Here is a 20,575-nt window from a genome sequence, read left to right as displayed (position 1 = left end):
GTTTCTCTTCTGAACACGGCATATGAAAAAAAATGTGGTCAGCCCTAAGCCCACATGTGGTTAGCCGTAAGCGCAACTGCCCTCATTAATTGATCATTTCAATATCAAATGTTGTTTTTATTCCTATGTGGTCTGTTACCATACATCAGACACATACACTGCATACATCAGACACATACACTGCATACATCAGACACATACACTGCAATAGCAAATAAGAGCGAAACACTGCTTGGTACAATGGTTGAGGTTTTAATGGTAGCCAATAATGACATGTAAAACTACTTTAAGTGTGGTAGCAAGTCTTTCAACTTTACAACAGCATACTGATGGGGGACAACAACCTTCTCATGTGAGGCCTCAGGCTACACCCACAGGCCTAGGTCATGATAGGCCTCAGGCTACACCTGTAGGCCTAGGTCATGTTAGGCCTCAGGCTACACCCGCAGGCCTAAGTCATGTTAGGCCTCAGGTTACACCCTGCCAACACAGAGACTGTAGACATCCATCAATCCTACACTATGATACACATCTACTTAACGTGGTGTCCTTACAATGACAACATGTACTACTGTTTAACACAAGTAATAACATTGATATTTAATGTACTGATTACACAGAAATGTGTACAAAACAGCTGGATTTTGTAAAGTAAAATTGCCATGGTATGTTACATATGGCAGCAAAAAGGGATAATAATATTATTAATAGTTCGCACAAACAAATAAAAAATTATTGAAACCATCACTGTAGAAAAGTTGTAGAAATAAAATAAATGTAATCATTTTAAATTTATCCCTTGTTTTAAAAAACACCACTCCCCCCCCCCGCCACCTCCCCCCACTTACATAGGGCAGTTGTTTCATGCAGATGATGATCAAAATAAAAATCACTTAACAGGGTGAGCCTGATCTAATGTTATTTAAGTAGTAGCTATCTCCACCACTAGACCAAGAAAAGTGCACTATCTCAGGATCTGACATTGACAAAATGATACCAAAAGGAAATATTAAAAAAACATTTTGTAACTTCAACAATAAAAGCAAGGCACATGGGTAATCCACAACAACAAGATGGGTGATGGATACTTTATCCAATTCATTTGATCAGTTTAAACAACAAATTTAAGGATAAAAACATCGCAAGCATCATCGGTATTTTTTGATCCATAAGAAATAAAATGGGTATTTCCTTAGAAAAGAAAGCCGTCTGCTAATTTTTAAGAAAAGCCGTCTGATATTTCTTACACTGAAATTTGTTCCAGCTAAAAGAAAAATGAAGGGAGAAAATCAAGTGAGACCAGGATCACAGAAGAGAAATGAGCAAAAGTTGGATGAGATTTTTTCGTGAAACAAAACAACAGACAAAATTAAAGGGATCACATGCCACTCAATGAAAATATTTTCAACAGCTTCAGCAAAAATATCAGGTAAATAAAAATCTTCACCAGAGACTTTTTAATGCCACAGGAAAAAAAACATTACAACCAGCACAAATGAGTAAATGAAAGTTTGACACTCCCATAGTTGAAACCAACCACAACCCAATAAAATATAATTAGCTTACAGCTTAACTAGGTTTTTTCAAATAAAGCAATGCTTTGGGACAAATATTTTTTGGTGGTAAAGTGTTAACACTTTATCCATCATTAAGCTAAGTGCAACTTAATAGTGAATTAGAAAAACAAATTATAAATGTTGTTAGTAGCACGACCTATAGTTTAAATTTTATACAATCTACAAACTGTTAAACACAAAATAAATTTTATATAATCTACAAACTATTTAACACAAAATATATTCTATACAATTTAAAATCTATTTAACATAAAAATAAATTTTATACAATCGACGAACTATTTAACACAAAAATTAATTGTATACAATCTAAAAACTATTTAACACAAAAATCAATTGTATACAATTGACACACTATTTTACATCAAAACAAAAAAAAATTAATTACAGAGAAAAAAAATGTTAGTTGAGATTCAAACCAAAATTAAAAAAACAAAACACAATAAAAATCTTCAACAGTGAGTTCAGTTAACGAATTCATCAGATTAGATCTTTCACAAATCAAACAATAAGCTAGTGTGATCTAACTACTAGGATAAATTAGACAAACAATAAGCTAGTGTGGTCTAACTACTAGGATAAATTAGACAAACAATAAGCTAGTGTCATCTAACTACTAGGATAAATTAGACAAGGCTATTAGAGGAGATTTGTTAATGAGCTAACTATATGAGTAGGACAGGAACAGATGTTGTTATGTGCTAAACACAAGGCAGATAAGAACGACAAAAATGAAACTTAGTGGTGAATACATCAGGGTTATTGGTGCTACAGGACTTACACTAATTGATATGTCAACAGGCAAATAAATAAATTAAAGTCATGGATAAGGATTTTAGTTGGCCTTACATCCAGTGGATATTGGTTCCAGTTTGCCTTACATCCAGTAAGATAAATGACATTGTTTTAACATTATATTGAGTTACATGCTAGGTGCTGTACACATTTCAAGAATGATGCCAATGTTAGTAGTACAAACATTTCATGCAAGTTTAACCCTCCACTCACCCTCCCCACCTCAGATAAACACAAAGTACAAGTCCACAATTGATTTCAATAATAAATTTTTTAAGTTCATTGTTTTAAAACAAACACTAATGGAAATTTTAAAAAGAAAATGTATGGTGACATTTTATAAAAGGAAGTTTTTAAACTTCAATGAAATAAAAGATGTTTAGAAAGTATTTTTGTTTTCATTTATAAATTTTGTAAATGCAATTTTTAAAAACTATTTTTATATCTCTGTTTCTGCATCTTCAACAATCTCATAATCCAACATCTGTGAAAAAATGGATTGGTCTTTAGTCGCCCCCTGAAATCTGGCGTAGACTTTAGCCACCCCGGGGATGGGGCCTGTGTTGATCTGCCCCTCCCAAGCACAGCCCACCTTGTGCTTGAGGTGGTGCCAGATCTCGTTGATGACCACAAAGACCTCCAGCGCCTGCGGGATGTCCATGCGGAACATGACCCTCTTGTCCGTGTTGAGGTCCCCAGTCAGAGGCTCGTACAGAGCACAACGATGCCACTTCTGGTACGTCTTGGGGAACATGGCCACCGTGGGGCTCGGCTCTTGGCAGATGATCAGGTAACGGAAGGCGCAGTCTAAGGACTGGGACTCCCCAGTCAGGTCTGCTGCGTACAGGGAGAAGATGTAGAAGCCGGCTTTATGGCAGCGGATCAGATAATTAGCACCAGCGTCATTACGAGAGCGAAGAAAAACATATCGGTCAATGTCCGTGATGGAGCCATCATTGACGTCAAAGTATTGGAATGTGTGGGTCAAGCGGATGTCTCGACTCAACAGGAAGTTTATCTCAATGAAGTCGTTGTTACAGACGACCAGAGGGTCGATGTTAGAGTCTGCTGTGATGCCAAGGTTTTCCATGACAGGCGTGGGGCCGAAGAATGGCACAGGGGGGTACGGGGGTGACGGTCGGCCTTTCATGTTGGTACACTGAAGCAGGAAGGTGCAGGCGCTCTCCAAACATTCAGACTTCCAGTAGTCTCCCGTGTAGATGGAGAAGTAGTAGAGTCCTGGGGCGGGCAGCGCTATGGTGAAGATGGCCTCGTTTTTGACAAACCTCAGCAGGGTTCTACCCTCCAGTTGCTTCGGTTCACTCGGCTGACGGTTAACCGGTTCCAGCATTGAACCGAATCCCAGAACTTTTGGTGTCAGAAGTCGAATTTCCACCATGCCGGTGTCAGTGGTGACCGTGGCGCCGTAGTTGGAATAAAACCTGAGGCCGTAGTTGAAGAAGGGAGATTTGACCACAGGCAGATTCAAGAATTCTGAGAAGGGGAGGGGAATCTCCAGGAGCTGCCAGTAGGGGTCGTCAGGGTAGTGCTGGTAGATGTGGTCCTCGGGGTCAGTCAGGAAGTAGAACTCGTCATACCTGGGAGGTAGAAAATTTAGTTAACTCTAGCTTTGTAGAACTCGTCGTACCTGGGAGGTAGAAAATTTAGTTAACTCTAGTTTTGTAGAACTCGTCGTACCTGGGAGGTAGAAAATTTAGTTAACTCTAGTTTTGTAGAACTCGTCGTACCTGGGAGGTAGAAAATTTAGTTAACTCTAGTTTTGTAGAACTCGTCGTACCTGGGAGGTAGAAAATTTAGTTAACTCTAGCTTTGTAGAACTCGTCGTACCTGGGAGGTAGAAAATTTAGTTAACTCTAGTTTTGTAGAACTCGTCATACCTGGGAGGTAGAAAATTTAGTTAACTCTAGTTTTGTAGAACTCGTCGTACCTGGGAGGTAGAAAATTTAGTTAACTCTAGTTTTGTAGAACTCGTCGTACCTGGGAGGTAGAAAATTTAGTTAACTCTAGTTTTGTAGAACTCGTCATACCTGGGAGGTAGAAAATTTAGTTACATTCTAGTTTTGTAGAGCTCGTCGTACCTGGGAGGTAGAAAATTTAGTTAACTCTAGTTTTGTAGAGCTCGTCGTACCTGGGAGGTAGAAAATTTAGTTAACTCTAGTTTTGTAGAACTCGTCGTACCTGGGAGGTAGAAAATTTAGTTACGTTCTAGTTTTGTAGCATTTATAATTTGTAGTTAAAATCTGTATCATTTAGCTGAGTGAGTTCTTCAATATCTTTCTACAAGCAAGAGTAAATTGTAATATTTCAAATTCCAAAGTAAATAGATATAGATTTTAAACTTAAATTTTATTTCACAAATTTGTAATCAAACAGCTTCAGTGTAGAGAGAGGAGCTTGAATGTTACATCTGGTGTAGAGGGAACTCACTTTACCTCTACAGGGAACTCAATTTATATTTAGAAAGAACTTACTTGATCTCTAAAAGGAACTTACCCCTAGAAGGAACGTACATGACCTCTAGAAGGAACTTACTTGACCTCTAGAAGGAACTTACTTGACCTCAATATGAAACCTACTTGACCTCAATAGGGAACTTACTTGACCTCTAGAAGGAACTTACTTGATTTCTAGAAGGAACTTACTTGACCTCTAGAAGGAACTTACTTGACCTCTAGAAGGAACTTACTTGACCTCAATAGGGAACCTACTTGACCTCAATAGGGAACCTACTTGACCTCAATAGGGAACTTACTTGACCTCAATAGGGAACTTACTTGACCTCTAGAAGGAACTTACTTGATTTCTAGAAGGAACTTACTTGACCTCTAGAAGGAACTTACTTGACCTCTAGAAGGAACTTACATGACCTCTAGAAGGAACTTACTTGACCTCAATAGGGAACCTACTTGACCTCAATAGGGAACTTACTTGACCTCTAGAAGGAACTTACTTGACCTCTAGAAGGAACTTACATGACCTCTAGAAGGAACTTACATGACCTCTAGAACCAACTTACTTGTGGTACATCTGGGGGAGATTGTCCTTGTGTCCAGTCACATGTCTGGCTGCCCAGGTACAGTTGACCAATCGCCAGCTGCCGTCTATGTTGACCACAGTCCAAGAGTTCCGGAACGTCTGACCATCCATCCTCATGCCAGGCTTGTAGCCCGCCCCCTTGGAGTAGCCTAGAACTATCTCACAGTGCAGGCCGGCGTAGCTGAAAAATACATCCAGATTAGAGAAAAGCCATTCTAAGAGGCAGGGAACAATGGACTTGTAACTTTTAGGTATCAGGTTTCAAGTAAACCTTGAGAGAGGAAAAATAATTTAAATTGGTTATAGTCATATCCAGGGCAAATGATCGGTGTATTAACCACGGACATTGACCTGTGGTCATATCCAGTAACTACAGACCTGTAGTCTTATACATAGACAACTGATCATGTCCGTGCTATAGACTGGACATGGGTCAAGCTTGTGACAGCCAATGAAAGAACGCTGTGAACTCACCTGCAGAGCTTCTTGTACAGCTGGTGATATGTCTCCTTCCCACTCTTGACCCCCTTCAGCAGCCTGTCTATGGCGTGAGGTCTGACGATCTCGTTCACAGACTGTTTGTTGATGTCTTTGGCAATCACCCATCTGAACAGGACTCTATGGAAACAATAAATGTGGCAATCACCCAAACAGGACTCTATGGAAACAATAAATGTGGCAATCACCCATCTGAACAGGACTCTAAGGAAACAATAAATGTGGCAATCACCCAAACAGGACTCTATGGAAACAACAAATGTGGCAATCACCCATCTGAACAGGACTCTATGGAAACAATAAATGTGGCAATCACCCATCTGAACAGGACTCTATGGAAACAATAAATGTGGCAATCACCCATCTGAACAGGACTCTATGGAAACAATAAATGTGGCAATCACCCAAACAGGACTCTATGGAAACAATAAATGTGGCAATCACCCAAACAGGACTCTATGGAAACAATAAATGTGGCAATCACCCAAACAGGACTTTATGGAAACAATAAATGTGGCAATCACCCAAACAGGACTCTATGGAAACAATAAATGTGGCAATCACCCAAACAGGACTCTATGGAAACAAGAAATGTGGCAATCACCCAAACAGGACTCTATGGAAACAATAAATGTGGCAATCACCCAAACAGGACTCTATGGAAACAATAAATGTGGCAATCACCCATCTGAACAGGACTCTATGGAAACAAGAAATGTGGCAATCACCCAAACAGGACTCTATGGAAACAAGAAATGTGGCAATCACCCAAACAGGACTCTATGGAAACAATAAATGTGGCAATCACCCAAACAGGACTCTATGGAAACAATAAATGTGGCAATCACCCATCTGAACAGGACTCTATGGAAACAAGAAATGTGGCAATCACCCAAACAGGACTCTATGGAAACAAGAAACCAGTCATGGTTGAACAAGTTCAGCACATGACGCAGATATCTTAAGGGTCAGCTGTACAAAATTGTGGCTAAATAGCCAGGGCCTTAATGACTAACACATAGATGAGTGGTAGAACACATGAATGCTAACCCAATAGTTTTGATTTTACCCCCCCCCCCCCCCCCAGCTGATGGGTACCTGACTCAATTAGGGAGGTGGCTGCACACAAAACTGTCCTCACTACCCTTTCCATTGAAGATTATCTTTACTATTTACTTTTACAGCTATGGACACATGCCACAAAATAGATGTATTTTTCAAGCTCTAACTACTGATGAAATGAATTACCTAGTTCTAGCTCTAATTAGTGGTTGATGAGATTAAATACCTGGCTCTAGCTCTAATTACTGCTTGATTAGATTAATTACCTGGCTCTAGCTCTAATTACTGATTGATTCGATCAATTACCTGGCTCTAGTTCTAATTAGTGGTTGGTTAGATTAATTACCTGGCTGTAGCTCTAATTAGTGGTTGATTAGATTAATTACCTGGCTCTAGATCTAATTACTGCTTGATTAGATTAATTTCTTGGCTCTAGCTCTAATTAATAATTGATTCAATTAATTACCTGGCTTTCTCTAGCTCTAATTACTGATTGATTAATTACTTGGCTCTAGCTCTAATTACTGAGATTAATTACCTAGCTTTCTCTAGTTCAGACTTGCAGGTTCTAGTGAGGTCACGCACTAGATCAGTCATGGTGCCATAGTCTTTGTTAGCAAGCTGCAAGAAATGACAACATTGGTTTAGGGGTTTAAATCCTTACTTTCAGATGGCAGAATAGTTTACTAGATGAACAAATCCTTAGACAATAAGACATGTTATCAAAAGTTAGCTAATAACTTTTTTCTTCTAAATGTTTCTTTGGTTCCTTAAAGTTCTAAGCTTCCCAAATGTTATATAAAACTGTCAGACTTCTGGTTAACTTTTGGTTAACTTTTGAAAAGTTTGAATATTCAAAACTTTAAATTATAATAAACACACTGAATTCAAATTCTTGACTTTCATTGGGTGTGGGCTAGGTTTCTTAAAGTTAGAGTAGCATTGATAAATCATAAGCTAGTGGACATTTAAAAATTTCACAGCCATCACTGGCATGGGAGGATATCCCATCATGGGATATTGGCAATATGGGGGATAGGATAGGGTGGGGGAGGGGGTGTTGACAAGAAATTGAAGGGCTGGGGTGTTGAAAAAACATGGGGGGGGGTTGATAGGACACTAGGGGGAGGTGCTGGGGTGTTGACAAGACAGGGAGGTGCTAGGGTGTTGATAAGACAGGGAGGTGCTAGGGTGTTGACAAGACAGGGAGGTGCTAGGGTGTTGACAAGACAGGGAGGTGCTAGGGTGTTGACAAGACAGGGAGGTGCTAGGGTGTTGACAAGACAGGGAGGTGCTAGGGTGTTGACAAGACAGGGAGGTGCTAGGGTGTTGACAAGACAGAGGGGTGCTAGGGTGTTGACAAGACAGAGGGGTGCTAGGGTGTTGACAAGACAGGGAGGTGCTAGGGTGTTGACAAGACAGGGAGGTGCTAGGGTGTTGACAAGACAGAGGGGTGCTAGGGTGTTGACAAGACAGAGGGGTGCTAGGGTGTTGACAAGACAGAGGGGTGCTAGGGTGTTGACAAGACAGGGAGGTGCTAGGGTGTTGACAAAACAGAGGGGTGCTAGGGTGTTGACAAGACAGAGGGGTGCTAGGGTGTTGACAAGACAGAGGGGTGCTAGGGTGTTGACAAGACAGGGAGGTGCTAGGGTGTTGACAAGACAGAGGGGTGCTAGGGTGTTGACAAGACAGAGGGGTGCTAGGGTGTTGACAAAACAGAGGGGTGCTAGGGTGTTGACAAGACAGAGGGGTGCTAGGGTGTTGACAAGACAGAGTGGTGCTAGGGTGTTGACAAAACAGAGGGGTGCTAGGGTGTTGACAAGACAGAGGGGTGCTAGGGTGTTGACAAGACAGAGGGGTGCTAGGGTGTTGACAAGACAGAGGGGTGCTAGGGTGTTGACAAGACAGAGGGGTGCTAGGGTGTTGACAAGACAGGGAGGTGCTAGGGTGTTGACAAGACAGAGGGGTGCTAGGGTGTTGACAGAGGGGTGCTAGGGTGTTGACAAGACAGGGAGGTGCTAGGGTGTTGACAAGACAGAGGGGTGCTAGGGTGTTGACAAGACAGAGGGGTGCTAGGGTGTTGACAAGACAGAGGGGTGCTAGGGTGTTGACAGAGGGGTGCTAGGGTGTTGACAAGACAGAGGGGTGCTAGGGTGTTGACAAGACAGAGGGGTGCTAGGGTGTTGACAAGACAGAGGGGTGCTAGGGTGTTGACAAGACAGAGGGGTGCTAGGGTGTTGACAAGACAGAGGGGTGCTAGGGTGTTGACAAGACAGAGGGGTGCTAGGGTGTTGACAGAGGGGTGCTAGGGTGTTGACAAGACAGAGGGGTGCTAGGGTGTTGACAAGACAGGGGGGTGCTAGGGTGTTGACAAGACAGAGGGGTGCTAGGGTGTTGACTCACATCAATGGCCCTGAGGTCTAAAGCCTCAAAGACTGCTGGAGTTTTGTAGAGGGAACTTTTCTTGCCCTCTGGGGGCTCAGGCGGTGGCTTCATGGAGTGGTCAAACAGGCACATCCTGTCCATCTCCCTGTCCTTCTCACCTATCAACATCATCATCTCCTGGCAGTGTCTGCAGGGGAGACAACATGACATGACTTGATGCAAGGGAGTTAAAAAAAAGAAGATAAGGGGAAGTAACAAATGATTTACATAAAAAAAACATTGACACGAGGTATAATTATTAGTATTTTAATTTTATGCAGTTACTATTTAAGTATAATAATATAATAAAATCAAACTTTCAAGGTAGTGTTACCTGTCTATCATTTTGCCATTTCGTGTTTTTTCTTCCGTGGCAATTTTTTCAGTGACACTTTTAAGTCTTTCTTCCTTCAGCTAAAATATATAAGAGATAACTTTAACTGACATTAATCAAATCATTTGGTCCACGATGGTAAACATCCTAATATTGGTTTTAAACTAACACAATCCCTTTCATCACACCTTCCCTGTCCCCACTCCTCACGCCTATCCACCCCTACCCCATACTCAACAATCCCACAATCTATAAACATTGTAAAGACATGAATCACTGAACCAGAACCCTCCCCCCCCCCCCATTTCAATGATTTTACCCCCATGCCTCTAGCTCGACTTTTTTGATATGTATATATTTGTAAATCAATCTTCAATCTGTTTTTGTAATAACCTTTGGAGCTTATTTAATCCCTTATGAGAACACTGCAAACCACTTTGTTTAAAATGATGGAAATGAGTTTGATGTTGTTTTATGAGAACACTGCAAACCACTTTGTTTAAAATGGTGGAAATTGAGTTTGATGTTGTTTTACTTGTTTTATAATAAAAATAAAACTATTTACAAAGTCTTAAACTTCTAAATTAGAAAACACAGTCACGGAATAAGATCTTTAAATTTTTTAAACATTCTAACTCTCAGAATGGACGAAACAGAATGAATGTGTTATGTGTAAATAAACGATTAAAAGAAGACGAACATTCCTGAAGTGTTCCTCAATCCTGTCCCTCTCGTCCACCAAACTCCGAGGGACGCTGTTGATGGACAGATTCTCCAGGGATGACAGCAGATCATCCGCAGCTTTCTCTTTCTCGTTCTCCACAGCGTCATCCAACCTCTTCAACTCTTTCTCTCTCTCCTCCAGGAGAAACCTGCAACCACGGACAAAACAAGTTTGTACAACCAGGTACTTCAAAATTTGGGTTGTACAACCAGGGACAAATCCAGCTTGTACAACCAGGGACAAATCCAGTTTGTACAACCAGGTACTTCAAAATTTGGGTTGTACAACCAGGGACAAATCCAGTTTGTACAACCAGGGACAAATCCAGTTTGTGCAACCAGGGACAAATCCAGTTTGTGCAACCACGGACAAATCCAGTTTGTACAACCAGGTACTTCAAAATTTGGGTTGTACAACCAGGGACAAATCCAGTTTGTACAACCAGGGACAAATCCAGTTTGTAAAACCAGGTACTTCAAAATTTGGGTTGTACAACCAAGGACAAATCCAGTTTGTACAACCAGGGACAAATCCAGTTTGTACAACCAGGGACAAATCCAGTTTGTGCAACCAGGGACAAATCCAGTTTGTGCAACCAGGGACAAATCCAGTTTGTGCAACCAGGGACTTCAAACTTTGGGTTGTACAACCAGGGACTTCAAACTTTGGGGTGCAAACAAGAACAAAAAAAAGACCTGAAACCTTGGTCTGACTACTAAGCCCAGCATGAGATAAATAATATGCTAAAGGTGGATTGGAAATGTTTTTGTTTAAAGTTTTACCGGAGTAGTCTCTCCTCCTCCTCCCTGTGTCTCTGCTCCAGCATAAGTTGGCCATCAAAGATTCCAGCATTTTCAAAGTCCTGCAGGAACATTTCGATTGGTTAAAATATGTCACATGTAAGGTAAATATAGAAATGTGTACTTGTATCAACAGAAAATTTTTATCAAAGACTGGCAGAAGTTTGTACTTACATCGTAGCTAACTAGTACAGACTTGGGATGGGGGGAGGGTTTGGCTGGTTGCTGGCGCTGCTGCTGATACTGGTTTGGACGATAATTCTCGTAGGCTGGAACAGGAAATAAAAACTCACTGTTTGTTTACAGTAGATAGTTGATCAATGGTAGGTTTTAGGTGTACATGCAGTGTTTAAACAAAACTGTGCAGTAGTTTTGAACCCACTGCAAAGTCATTTGTAGAAAACTAAGACTTTTTTAAGACGTTCTAAACTCTGTGCACACAAAATACCAGTGCACACTACAATTTCCCCTTAGAGGAAATGTTGTATACATGCAAGGCAGATGTTGTATACATGAATTGTATACATGCAAGACAGATGTTGTATACATGGATTTTGTACATGTAAGGCAGATGTGTACATGAATTGTGTACATGCAAGATAGACGTTGTGTATATGAATTGTGTAAATGCAAGCCAGACGAGACATTGTACTTTTCTAATGTAACCAAACAAACCCTAGTAGACTTACTTTGGTCCATGGATGCATTAGGTGAAGACTGGGTCGTCCATGCCGACGTGTCATTCAGGTTGCCTGGGGTCAGGCTGGCCAAACTGTCCCCACCAGGACTGGGACCAGGACCTTTAATGGGCTGGGGCTTGACAGGTGTGGCAGGAAGTGGGCGTGTCGCTGTGCCTGTCACCTGCAGGTAGAAAGATCTAGATGAGCATCACATATAGGTACACATACAGGTACATATACAGGTACACATACACATATCTAGATGAGCATCACATACAGGTACATATACAGGTACACATACACATATCTAGATGAGCATCACATACAGGTACACATTTAGGTACACATACAGGTACACATACAGGTACACATACAGGTACACATACAAATATCTAGATGAGCATCACATACAGGTACACATACAGGTACACACACATATATAGACGAGCATCACATACAGGTACACATTTAGGTACACATACAGGTACACATACAGGTACACATACAGGTACACATACAGGTACACACACATATATAGACGAGCATCACATACAGGTACACATTTAGGTACACATACAGGTACACATACAGGTACACATACAGGTACACATACAGGTACACATACAGTTACACATACAGGTACACATACAGGTACACATACAGGTACACATACAGGTACACATACAGGTACACATACAGGTACACATACAGGTACACATACAGGTACACATACAGGTACACATACAGGTACACATACAGGTACACATACAAATATCTAGATGAGCATCACATATAGGTACACACACAAATATCTTAATAAGTAAAAGCATTATGGCTACACAGAACACAGCTATATAGGCTACCAACACACATATCTGAATGAGCACACTGATAGCACTATGGACTTCCCACACACATATCTGATGGCACTCCCCACACACATATCTGATGGCACTACCCACAAAACATCCCCACAGCACTGAACCACTGAACTCAAATAGAGCGGGTTGTTGTTGACTGGAAGTATCCCATTACATAGCAGGTTCATCCATCCATCGATCTATCCACGGCTACAAGGTGTGCAGACAGCAAGCTAATGTTGAACCACCAGCAACTAGTTATACGCCAACAACTGGCTTCAACTTCACACCGTCACGCTTGACTAACGTCAGAAGCAACAGAGCTGAAAGCTTGCTTTAACTTGGTCCGCATCAATCGTTCCATCTCGCATTCCGCGGCCAGCAACCGTCATTCGACTACAACAGACCTAACTCAGTTGTTTCCAAACAGGTAGTTGAACCAGGTAGTTTTTTGTTTGTTTTTTAATTTATATATGTATTGGTATCTTTTTTTTTAAAGTTTGTTTTATAAAATAAAATATTGCTTATGGCAAAATTTCGGACTTCAGCAGGTAAGCAAATGGAAAGAAATTTGCTTAGTCTGTTTTTTATTATGAATAAGTTCAGTTGATAGCTTAGTTCAGGAATATGGATAGAAACCTAGTCTAGTGCTTAATGCTACAAACAAAAGTAGGGGTGGGAGGGGGATATTTGACACGTAAACTAATTGTCAACCTAAAACCAGACAGTTTTGTTCCTATCTAAAGTTGCCTAGTTTTGAAGAAAAAAATACCTCGTCGATCACAACACAGATCATAGCTCTTGGACAAATCCAAAACTTGGACGGGCAAGGAATGGCTAACTCGATGTGTACTAACGCTGGCTAACTCGAGGTGTACTAACGCTGGCTAACTCGAGGTGTACTAACACTGGCTAACTAGCACCACTAACACATCCTAACTCGGCATGTGAGGCTACCTGTGTGAGGCTACCTTTGTTTGTGTGCAGCTACCTGTGTGTGCAGCTACCTGTACAGCCCTACCAGTCGGGCACTGTGACAGCACGCGAGACCGTCTAACGGCAACACCGACCGGCTAATCTAACCGGCTAATGACCACCTGCCCGTTATCAGGTCAGGCCAGTGGTCAGCGTTATGTTGACTCGGTTACTGAACATTCGACTACAGTGAGATCGGTCTTTAAAGACGCGATGACTACTAGATTTTGTGCTAAGGTGTCATTTGGTTCGGGTAAAGTTTCGTCTCAAAGCGGTAGATCTAGACTGCTCCAGTGTGTGATTGGTGTAAAACAAAACTCGACTGTAGCCTTTAGCCGAGTTGTTGATAACCGGGTTCTAGAAGTTATCGCGCGGTTGTGGTCCTTGACCTCTGTAGCACACTCCCCCCCCCCCCCCTCCCTACCAGCCGCCTAGACAATGGAAGATTGTAGAGAGCTGATCTCTCCCCCCCCCCCCCCCCCCTATCAATTACAGAAGAAATTCAAACTTCCTGTAGGATGGCCTCAGATAACTGTGACCTCTGACCCCGCTCGCAGGCTGTCTACAATCAGTCAAAGTTGTGGGTTAATAACAGAGTGAGGAAAACTATCCCATAATTTCTCAGTGTTACCCACTACTGGAGTCAAGAAAACTATCCCATAATTTCACTATGGAGTCTGATGTGGCATGCTCAGCTTTATTGAGTACCTAGAGCGTGTTTATCTGACCCTAAACCAAACCTCACAAGGCGATGTTGGACAACTACAGCCACTCTACTGCAACTGCTTACCTTGACATAACTTTATCTCTCATCGCATCATCACATAGGCTTATAAATAATTATTTAAAGTCATCTTTAGAAAGGCTTATAATTATTTAATCTCATCACAACAAAGGTTGTTTTTAATTCTTTAATCTCATTAGTCAACTCATTATTAACACACACACAAAACACAACCTAAAAGACGTACAACTCGCAAACAACTCCCCCCCCCCCACCAGCGTTTCTTCCAGGCATTCACTCCCCCCCCCCCCCCCGAAGAGAGTCTACCACCACCCCGAACGAAATCTATATAGAAAATATGTACTTTTAACAGTGTCCGAACCCCCCCCCCCCCACTACTGGAGTCAAGAAAACTATCCCATAATTTCACTATGGAGTCTGATGTGGCATGCTCAGCTTTATTGAGTACCTAGAGCGTGTTTATCTGACCCTAAACCAAACCTCACAAGGCGATGTTGGACAACTACAGCCACTCTACTGCAACTGCTTACCTTGACATAACTTTATCTCTCATCGCATCATCACATAGGCTTATAAATAATTATTTAAAGTCATCTTTAGAAAGGCTTATAATTATTTAATCTCATCACAACAAAGGTTGTTTTTAATTCTTTAATCTCATTAGTCAACTCATTATTAACACACACACACACCACCTAAAAGACGCACCACTCGCAAACAACTTCCCCCCCCCCCCCCAGCGTTTCTCCCAGGCACCCCCCCCCCCCCCCCCAAGAAAGTCTACCACCACCCCGAACGAAATTTATATAGAAAATAAGTACTTTTAACAGTGTCCGAATACCCCCCCCCCCCCCCCAGAGAAAGAAATCTGGAAGAAACACTGTTCCCACACAGACAACAAGAGAAAAGGGCAAAACTTAACAGGGGCAATAACTCTTTTAATTTTACTTTTACAATCCAACATGATTGTTTCCCTTTCAGAATCGACCATGCAATAATTGAGTTGTTAGTGATTTTGTGTTATAAAACGTTTAATGGGGCAGGACACAACCCCACGGTCATTTACCCCAATAGAAAGGGTCTAGTCATAGCAAATATTTATGCCGCATAAATAAGCTTTCTTAAAGGGAGGCTGTTAGTGAGGGGAGAGGGGGGGGGGGGGGTTATGACCGCGGGGGGGGGGGGGGGGGGGGGGGGGGTGATGTCCTAGCACCGTATCCTAACAGACGACCCACCTGAAAGATGTATCTCTTGCCCGGGCCGGTGGACGGGCCCTCAATGCCCATGGGCGGGACCTCTCCGCTCTTGATCTGCGAGACGTTTTTCCCGACGTGTGTCCGGCAGTAGATCTCCCGGTCCCCGTCGTTGGCATCGTTCCGATGGAAGGTCTGGATGGTCAGGGGGAGGCCGCAGATCCTGCACCGGAAGCACTGCTTGTGGAAGAGTACACCTGGGGGGGGGCAGAGGTTAAATAAAAGATTAGAGTTTTGGCTTGGGGTGGAGTTCAGAAGTTAAATAAGTTAAGGTCAGAGTTTTGGGTTGAGGTGGGGGAGATGATAGATTACATTTAGTGGGAGTTGACCATTGCACTAGGGGAGTTCAGAGATATGGTATAAATGGGGGGTTAAACTTATGTTACGGGGGTTGGAGCGGGTCGAATGATAATCGGGTGTAAGGAGGGTTTAATGTTAAACTGAAGTATGGTGGGGGGGGGATAGACTGGGGTGAGTCCCAGGGTGTGACAACCACTCACCAACATCCACCTTGTCCTGGGGTAACACCCGTCTGTTGCACCTGTGACACGGGTCAGTGGCCGCGGGCTGGGGGGCTTTTTCATACTTGAACTCATACAAGGTGGCTTTCTCGTAGGTGAAGGAGTACCTGGGGGAGAGAGGTGGTAGACATCAGGAACTTTTGCCACAGGTTGTGGTACACATAACCAAAAATGAACCGGGAGTGATCTCCCCTAAACTTTCTCGAATATTCTTATATAAAACAACAGGGGATGGGAACTCGGAATTTTAGTTATGATTTTTAATCCATTTAAATACTGAAACTTTTTAAAATAGAATAGAATCTCATAGAAAAAAGAATTGCGCACCAAGCGAACGCCGAATAAAGATGTGTATAATAGTGCGGAATATTATTAGTACTTTATAAATTCACATTCGTTTTTTGAGAAATCGGAAATAGTGAAAATTACTACTTTCGGTCAACGGAAATTACTCAAAATTTGAAAGAAGGCAGAAAATTAGATCTTTTACTTACATGTGAAATTTCATTTGTCTATTTGAAATAGTACTCAAGTTATAGGCTTTTGAAAAATTCAAAGTAGAAAAAGTTCCACTTCCGGTTATCGGAAATCGCTCAAACGTTGATACGGATCTACGATTTTGATATAATACTTATATATGAAATTTCATCAACCTAGCTGTAACGGTACTCAAGTTATCGTGTTTACTCACACACACACACACAAATACACACACACACACACACACAGACATACGGACAAGATTGCAAAACTATGTTTTTCCTACTCATTGAGGTGTAAAACGTCGAGATTTGTAAAAATCTCGATTTTTTTTTTTTTGCACGATTACAATACTTTCTCTATACTTCGTATATACGAGAAAGTAACAAGTACTCCATTACACATATCGGTCGATTGGGCAGATGACCTCGGCACTTGGGGTCATCACCGTGCCTCTAGCAGTGACGTAACGTTACTGCCTCTAGCGGAGCTCCCCACCGGCGGGTCGACACAATGCTAGGCTACACACATCAAACCTAACAAATAAACCGGAAATAGAATGAAGTACCACTTCCGGTTATCTAAGGTCACAACAAATTGAAAGTAATTCAAGTATAAAAATCTTATACTTTTATATGATGTGCGTCTACCTAACTGAAACAGTTCTCATGTTATCGTGTTTCCACGGAAATGGAGCAAAGTCCACTTCCAATATCTGAATCAAAAGTAATTTTTTTAATACAATAAGGCCTAAACACATATTTTAGAAATTTCGTTCATCTAACTTAAAAAAGGTACTTAGCTTATAGACTTTTGAGAAACCGGAAGTGGAGCAAGTACCACTTCCGCATACCGGAAATCGCTTTACAAATTTCAAATAATACTTATATAGGAACTTTCGTCAGCCTAACTAAAATGGTACTCATGTTATTGTGTTAACACACAGACACATACACATACAGACGAACAGGGTGGCAAAACAAAGTGTAGCCGGCCCCGGGAGGTTATGAAGCGACAAAATTTGTCAAAATATATATCTCGATTTCTGTGCGATTAAAATACATCCTTTATATTTCGTATACAATAAAGTAGGGAGTTGTAAAACGGCGAAACCTGTTAAATTTTCATTAACATTTGTGCACGACAACAATACTTTCTCTATACTCAGTACACGATAAAAATAAAACCGTACAAATAGGAAACCTAAGACATAAACTGGTACTGAAACTGGAGAAAAATCTCTGAATAAGACGCGCAAGATGTGACGTAGGGAAGTTCTCGTCTGTCTTCACCTCCCCTCACCCGCCTGCTCTGGTTATGTTAACTTCAAATGTGCCGTCACGAAATCTAGCATGAATCAACAACTGAAACCTTACACGCTGCAGCCATGCAACCTGATACACGGCGCTAGTCAACCTAACACAGTCAAACTGACACAGTCAACCTGACACACGGCGACACACAGCGCTAGTCAGTGTGTAGGACGACCAAACTAACCAAGGGAGATGTGATGTGCTATCCTGCACATGAAACATACAGGGGTAGGGTAGTTTACCATTAGGTTGAGTTGTGTAATACGGGGTATGGGGAGACAGCACTGTCACTTTTGTTCCACATTTTGAAAACAGGTAGATGCCCTCCTAAAATAAACAGATAGCCTTTTTCACCCCCCCCCCCCCCAACACACACACCTCAATAACAATATCATTAGCTGTTTGAAACACATAATAAATGCCGCATCCCACTTTACCTCCTTCCTCACCCACAAATTCGGGCATATTACATACATTCAACGCCCCCCCCCCCCCCACAGCCATAGTTCATGCTCAGAGAGATCGTAATTGTGTAATGAAGAGAGGGAGGGGTTCAGACGTGTGACGTAATGGTATTACATTTTATTAAGAACCTTCGGAACCGAAATTGAGCAGATATTTCTGAACACTTCGGTATAACTTAAAGTTGATCAATGTACCAAAGGATGACAGAGCCCAGTTATAGAAAGACAATGTTTTGTCACATTTTGGTAAAAGTGTAGGCTGAACTGCAATGTCACATAAGGGTCTGATTTTATGTGACGATGGGTAAGGGGGGGGGGGGGTAATATGCACCTTAAGAACGACCCTTAAATCCTAACGAGCTAACTTCTCCAATCTTAATCAGCCATTTCTCCACACGAAAGTAAACAAGACACGAAGACGAACATTAAAGGACTCGATGACAGTCCAGCTAATTAAAAACATGATTAGTAATTGATAATTAGATAACGATGATAGATACCGCACGACCAATGACGCATGACCTACTTAACGGAGAGGATCAGCCGTGTACCTAATCAAATCATTCAGCAACGGCTGATTATAATTTACTTATAAAGTAATGAATCCGTTCTAAGGCTCTAGCTTGAGCCTACATACGACTTTAAGAAATACAACATAATATTTGTTTTGTTTATGTATTACTATATTTGCCGTTTTCTGATAAATCAATAAATGTTTATTCTTAACATCACTTCCGCATACCAGAAAATGTGTTCTGTCTAGAGTTTAAATTTTTTATTATTTAAATACATAGGAAATAGCTTAAATTATTCGACGTTTTAGAAAATAATTGAATTTGAAATGAACAAAAATAAGGTTGATCTTCAAACTAGTTAGATCTAGATCTAGTATATTGCCTGACTTTTAAAAGTAGACCTAAAGTCCTGAAGCCTAAAGGTAAACAATGAGATTGATCTCACCTGTAAGACTGGTCATCGCCATAAGATTCTACGATGGCCACTTTTGGTGCCAGGCTGTCGTTACTGCCCATAGATTTCTGACTTTGTTTTCTCTCATTGTTGGCGATCACTGACCCTCCGACTTTGACGGACATTTTCAGATCCGGCCACCCAACACACTACACGAGCGAGTCGACCCTAGCTCGGCGTCTTGTAAACAACACACCTGGTCACAATGTTGAATGTTAAACTTCAAATCGTCCTCTTAAAGTCTACACATTTAGTTTTTAAATGTGTTTCTTCTTAACTTTACACTATAACAAAACTGTATTTTAAACTAGATCTTGTTAAAAGGTTTTGCTTTCAATATTTAATTTTAACTGAAGGACTGATATAAGGAAGTTTAGAAACGTCCCTAAGCTACACCAGATTCTTGTTACAAGAATGACTGAAGGAAATCCAACACTTTTTTCTTATTTTAATTATTTTATATTCCACGGAAGAAGTCCAACCGAAAGTTTAAAAAACCACTTGGAATGTACAGAAATAACCGTTAGAACAGTTTCAGCAGACGTTCAATGTAAGCCGAGTCCTCGCCTCACCAAGCCAACATGTTTACAATCCTCGCAGAATGTGTCCGCCATGTTTGGTGTATACAGTAGCTGTGACAAGACACGAATAGTTGACCTACTTTACCTGACGGTCGCATTGAGTCCAGGTAGCGTGTCGTTTTTGGGAGGGTAGGATCGGCGTCACCCGTGACGTCAGTGAATCCAGATTTTTTTTTATTTTTTTGTTCTGGGATTAAAGGAAAGTATCATTCTAAATACGTGTTCAATCAGGGCTTAAGTAGTACTCGCTAATTTTTTATAGCACAGAAAACAAAACAAAAACAAACAAAAAATGAAACAGAAGGCCACGTCAAGGCTCCAAGAATCCCCAAAAAATTAACAAAGCATAAACCAGCGCTACGGTTCGGTGCTTTCAAGCGTTTTACCTGCACAAGAAAAAATATCTGGCATGAATATTGTCAGTTCTCTTCAGTCCGTACCCCAGTTTGTTAGAAATATTCAA

General features: G+C 41.3%; 1 protein-coding gene across 2 annotated transcripts; it reads right to left on the bottom strand.

The window, feature by feature from the left end:
• Positions 1-236: 236 nt before the first annotated feature.
• Positions 237-20,162, bottom strand: LOC131946441 (lim and transglutaminase domain protein ltd-1-like). Of its 2 annotated transcripts, XM_059307207.1 has the most exons (13): positions 19,523-20,162; positions 16,285-16,412; positions 15,767-15,981; positions 11,961-12,132; positions 11,446-11,540; positions 11,254-11,333; positions 10,448-10,619; positions 9,748-9,827; positions 9,393-9,561; positions 7,528-7,610; positions 5,904-6,047; positions 5,410-5,610; positions 237-3,970 (listed from the first exon to the last, which is right to left on the bottom strand). In XM_059307207.1, exons 1-13 carry the CDS (start codon positions 19,654-19,656, stop codon positions 2,812-2,814), a joined length of 2,832 nt encoding a protein of 943 aa, XP_059163190.1. In that variant the 5' UTR covers positions 19,657-20,162; the 3' UTR covers positions 237-2,811. The 2 variants fall into 2 exon arrangements, with proteins under 2 accessions (XP_059163190.1, XP_059163191.1); XM_059307208.1 differs by lacking the exons at positions 15,767-15,981; positions 16,285-16,412; positions 19,523-20,162 and adding an exon at positions 13,584-13,762.
• Positions 20,163-20,575: the final 413 nt, after the last annotated feature.

The sequence above is a fragment of the Physella acuta genome, unplaced genomic scaffold, assembly GCF_028476545.2.
Source record: "Physella acuta isolate Inbredline_101_S28 unplaced genomic scaffold, ASM2847654v3 ptg000561l, whole genome shotgun sequence".
In the NCBI taxonomy this organism is placed as follows: Eukaryota; Metazoa; Mollusca; class Gastropoda; family Physidae; genus Physella; species Physella acuta.
This window is presented reverse-complemented; position numbering and strand designations above follow the sequence as displayed.

What these genes read in the sequence shown, in the direction of transcription:
- LOC131946441 (XM_059307207.1), bottom strand. Translation starts at nt 19,656, where the DNA reads ATGTCCGTCAAAGTCGGAGGGTCAGTGATCGCCAACAATGAGAGAAAA. An exon ending in TAGACCTCAGGGCCATTGAT is followed by an intron (nt 7,611 to 9,392) that starts GTGAGTCAACAC and finishes CATTTCTTGCAG; the next exon opens with CTTGCTAACAAAGACTATGG. An exon ending in CTGTACAAGAAGCTCTGCAG is followed by an intron (nt 5,611 to 5,903) that starts GTGAGTTCACAG and finishes TGTATTTTTCAG; the next exon opens with CTACGCCGGCCTGCACTGTG.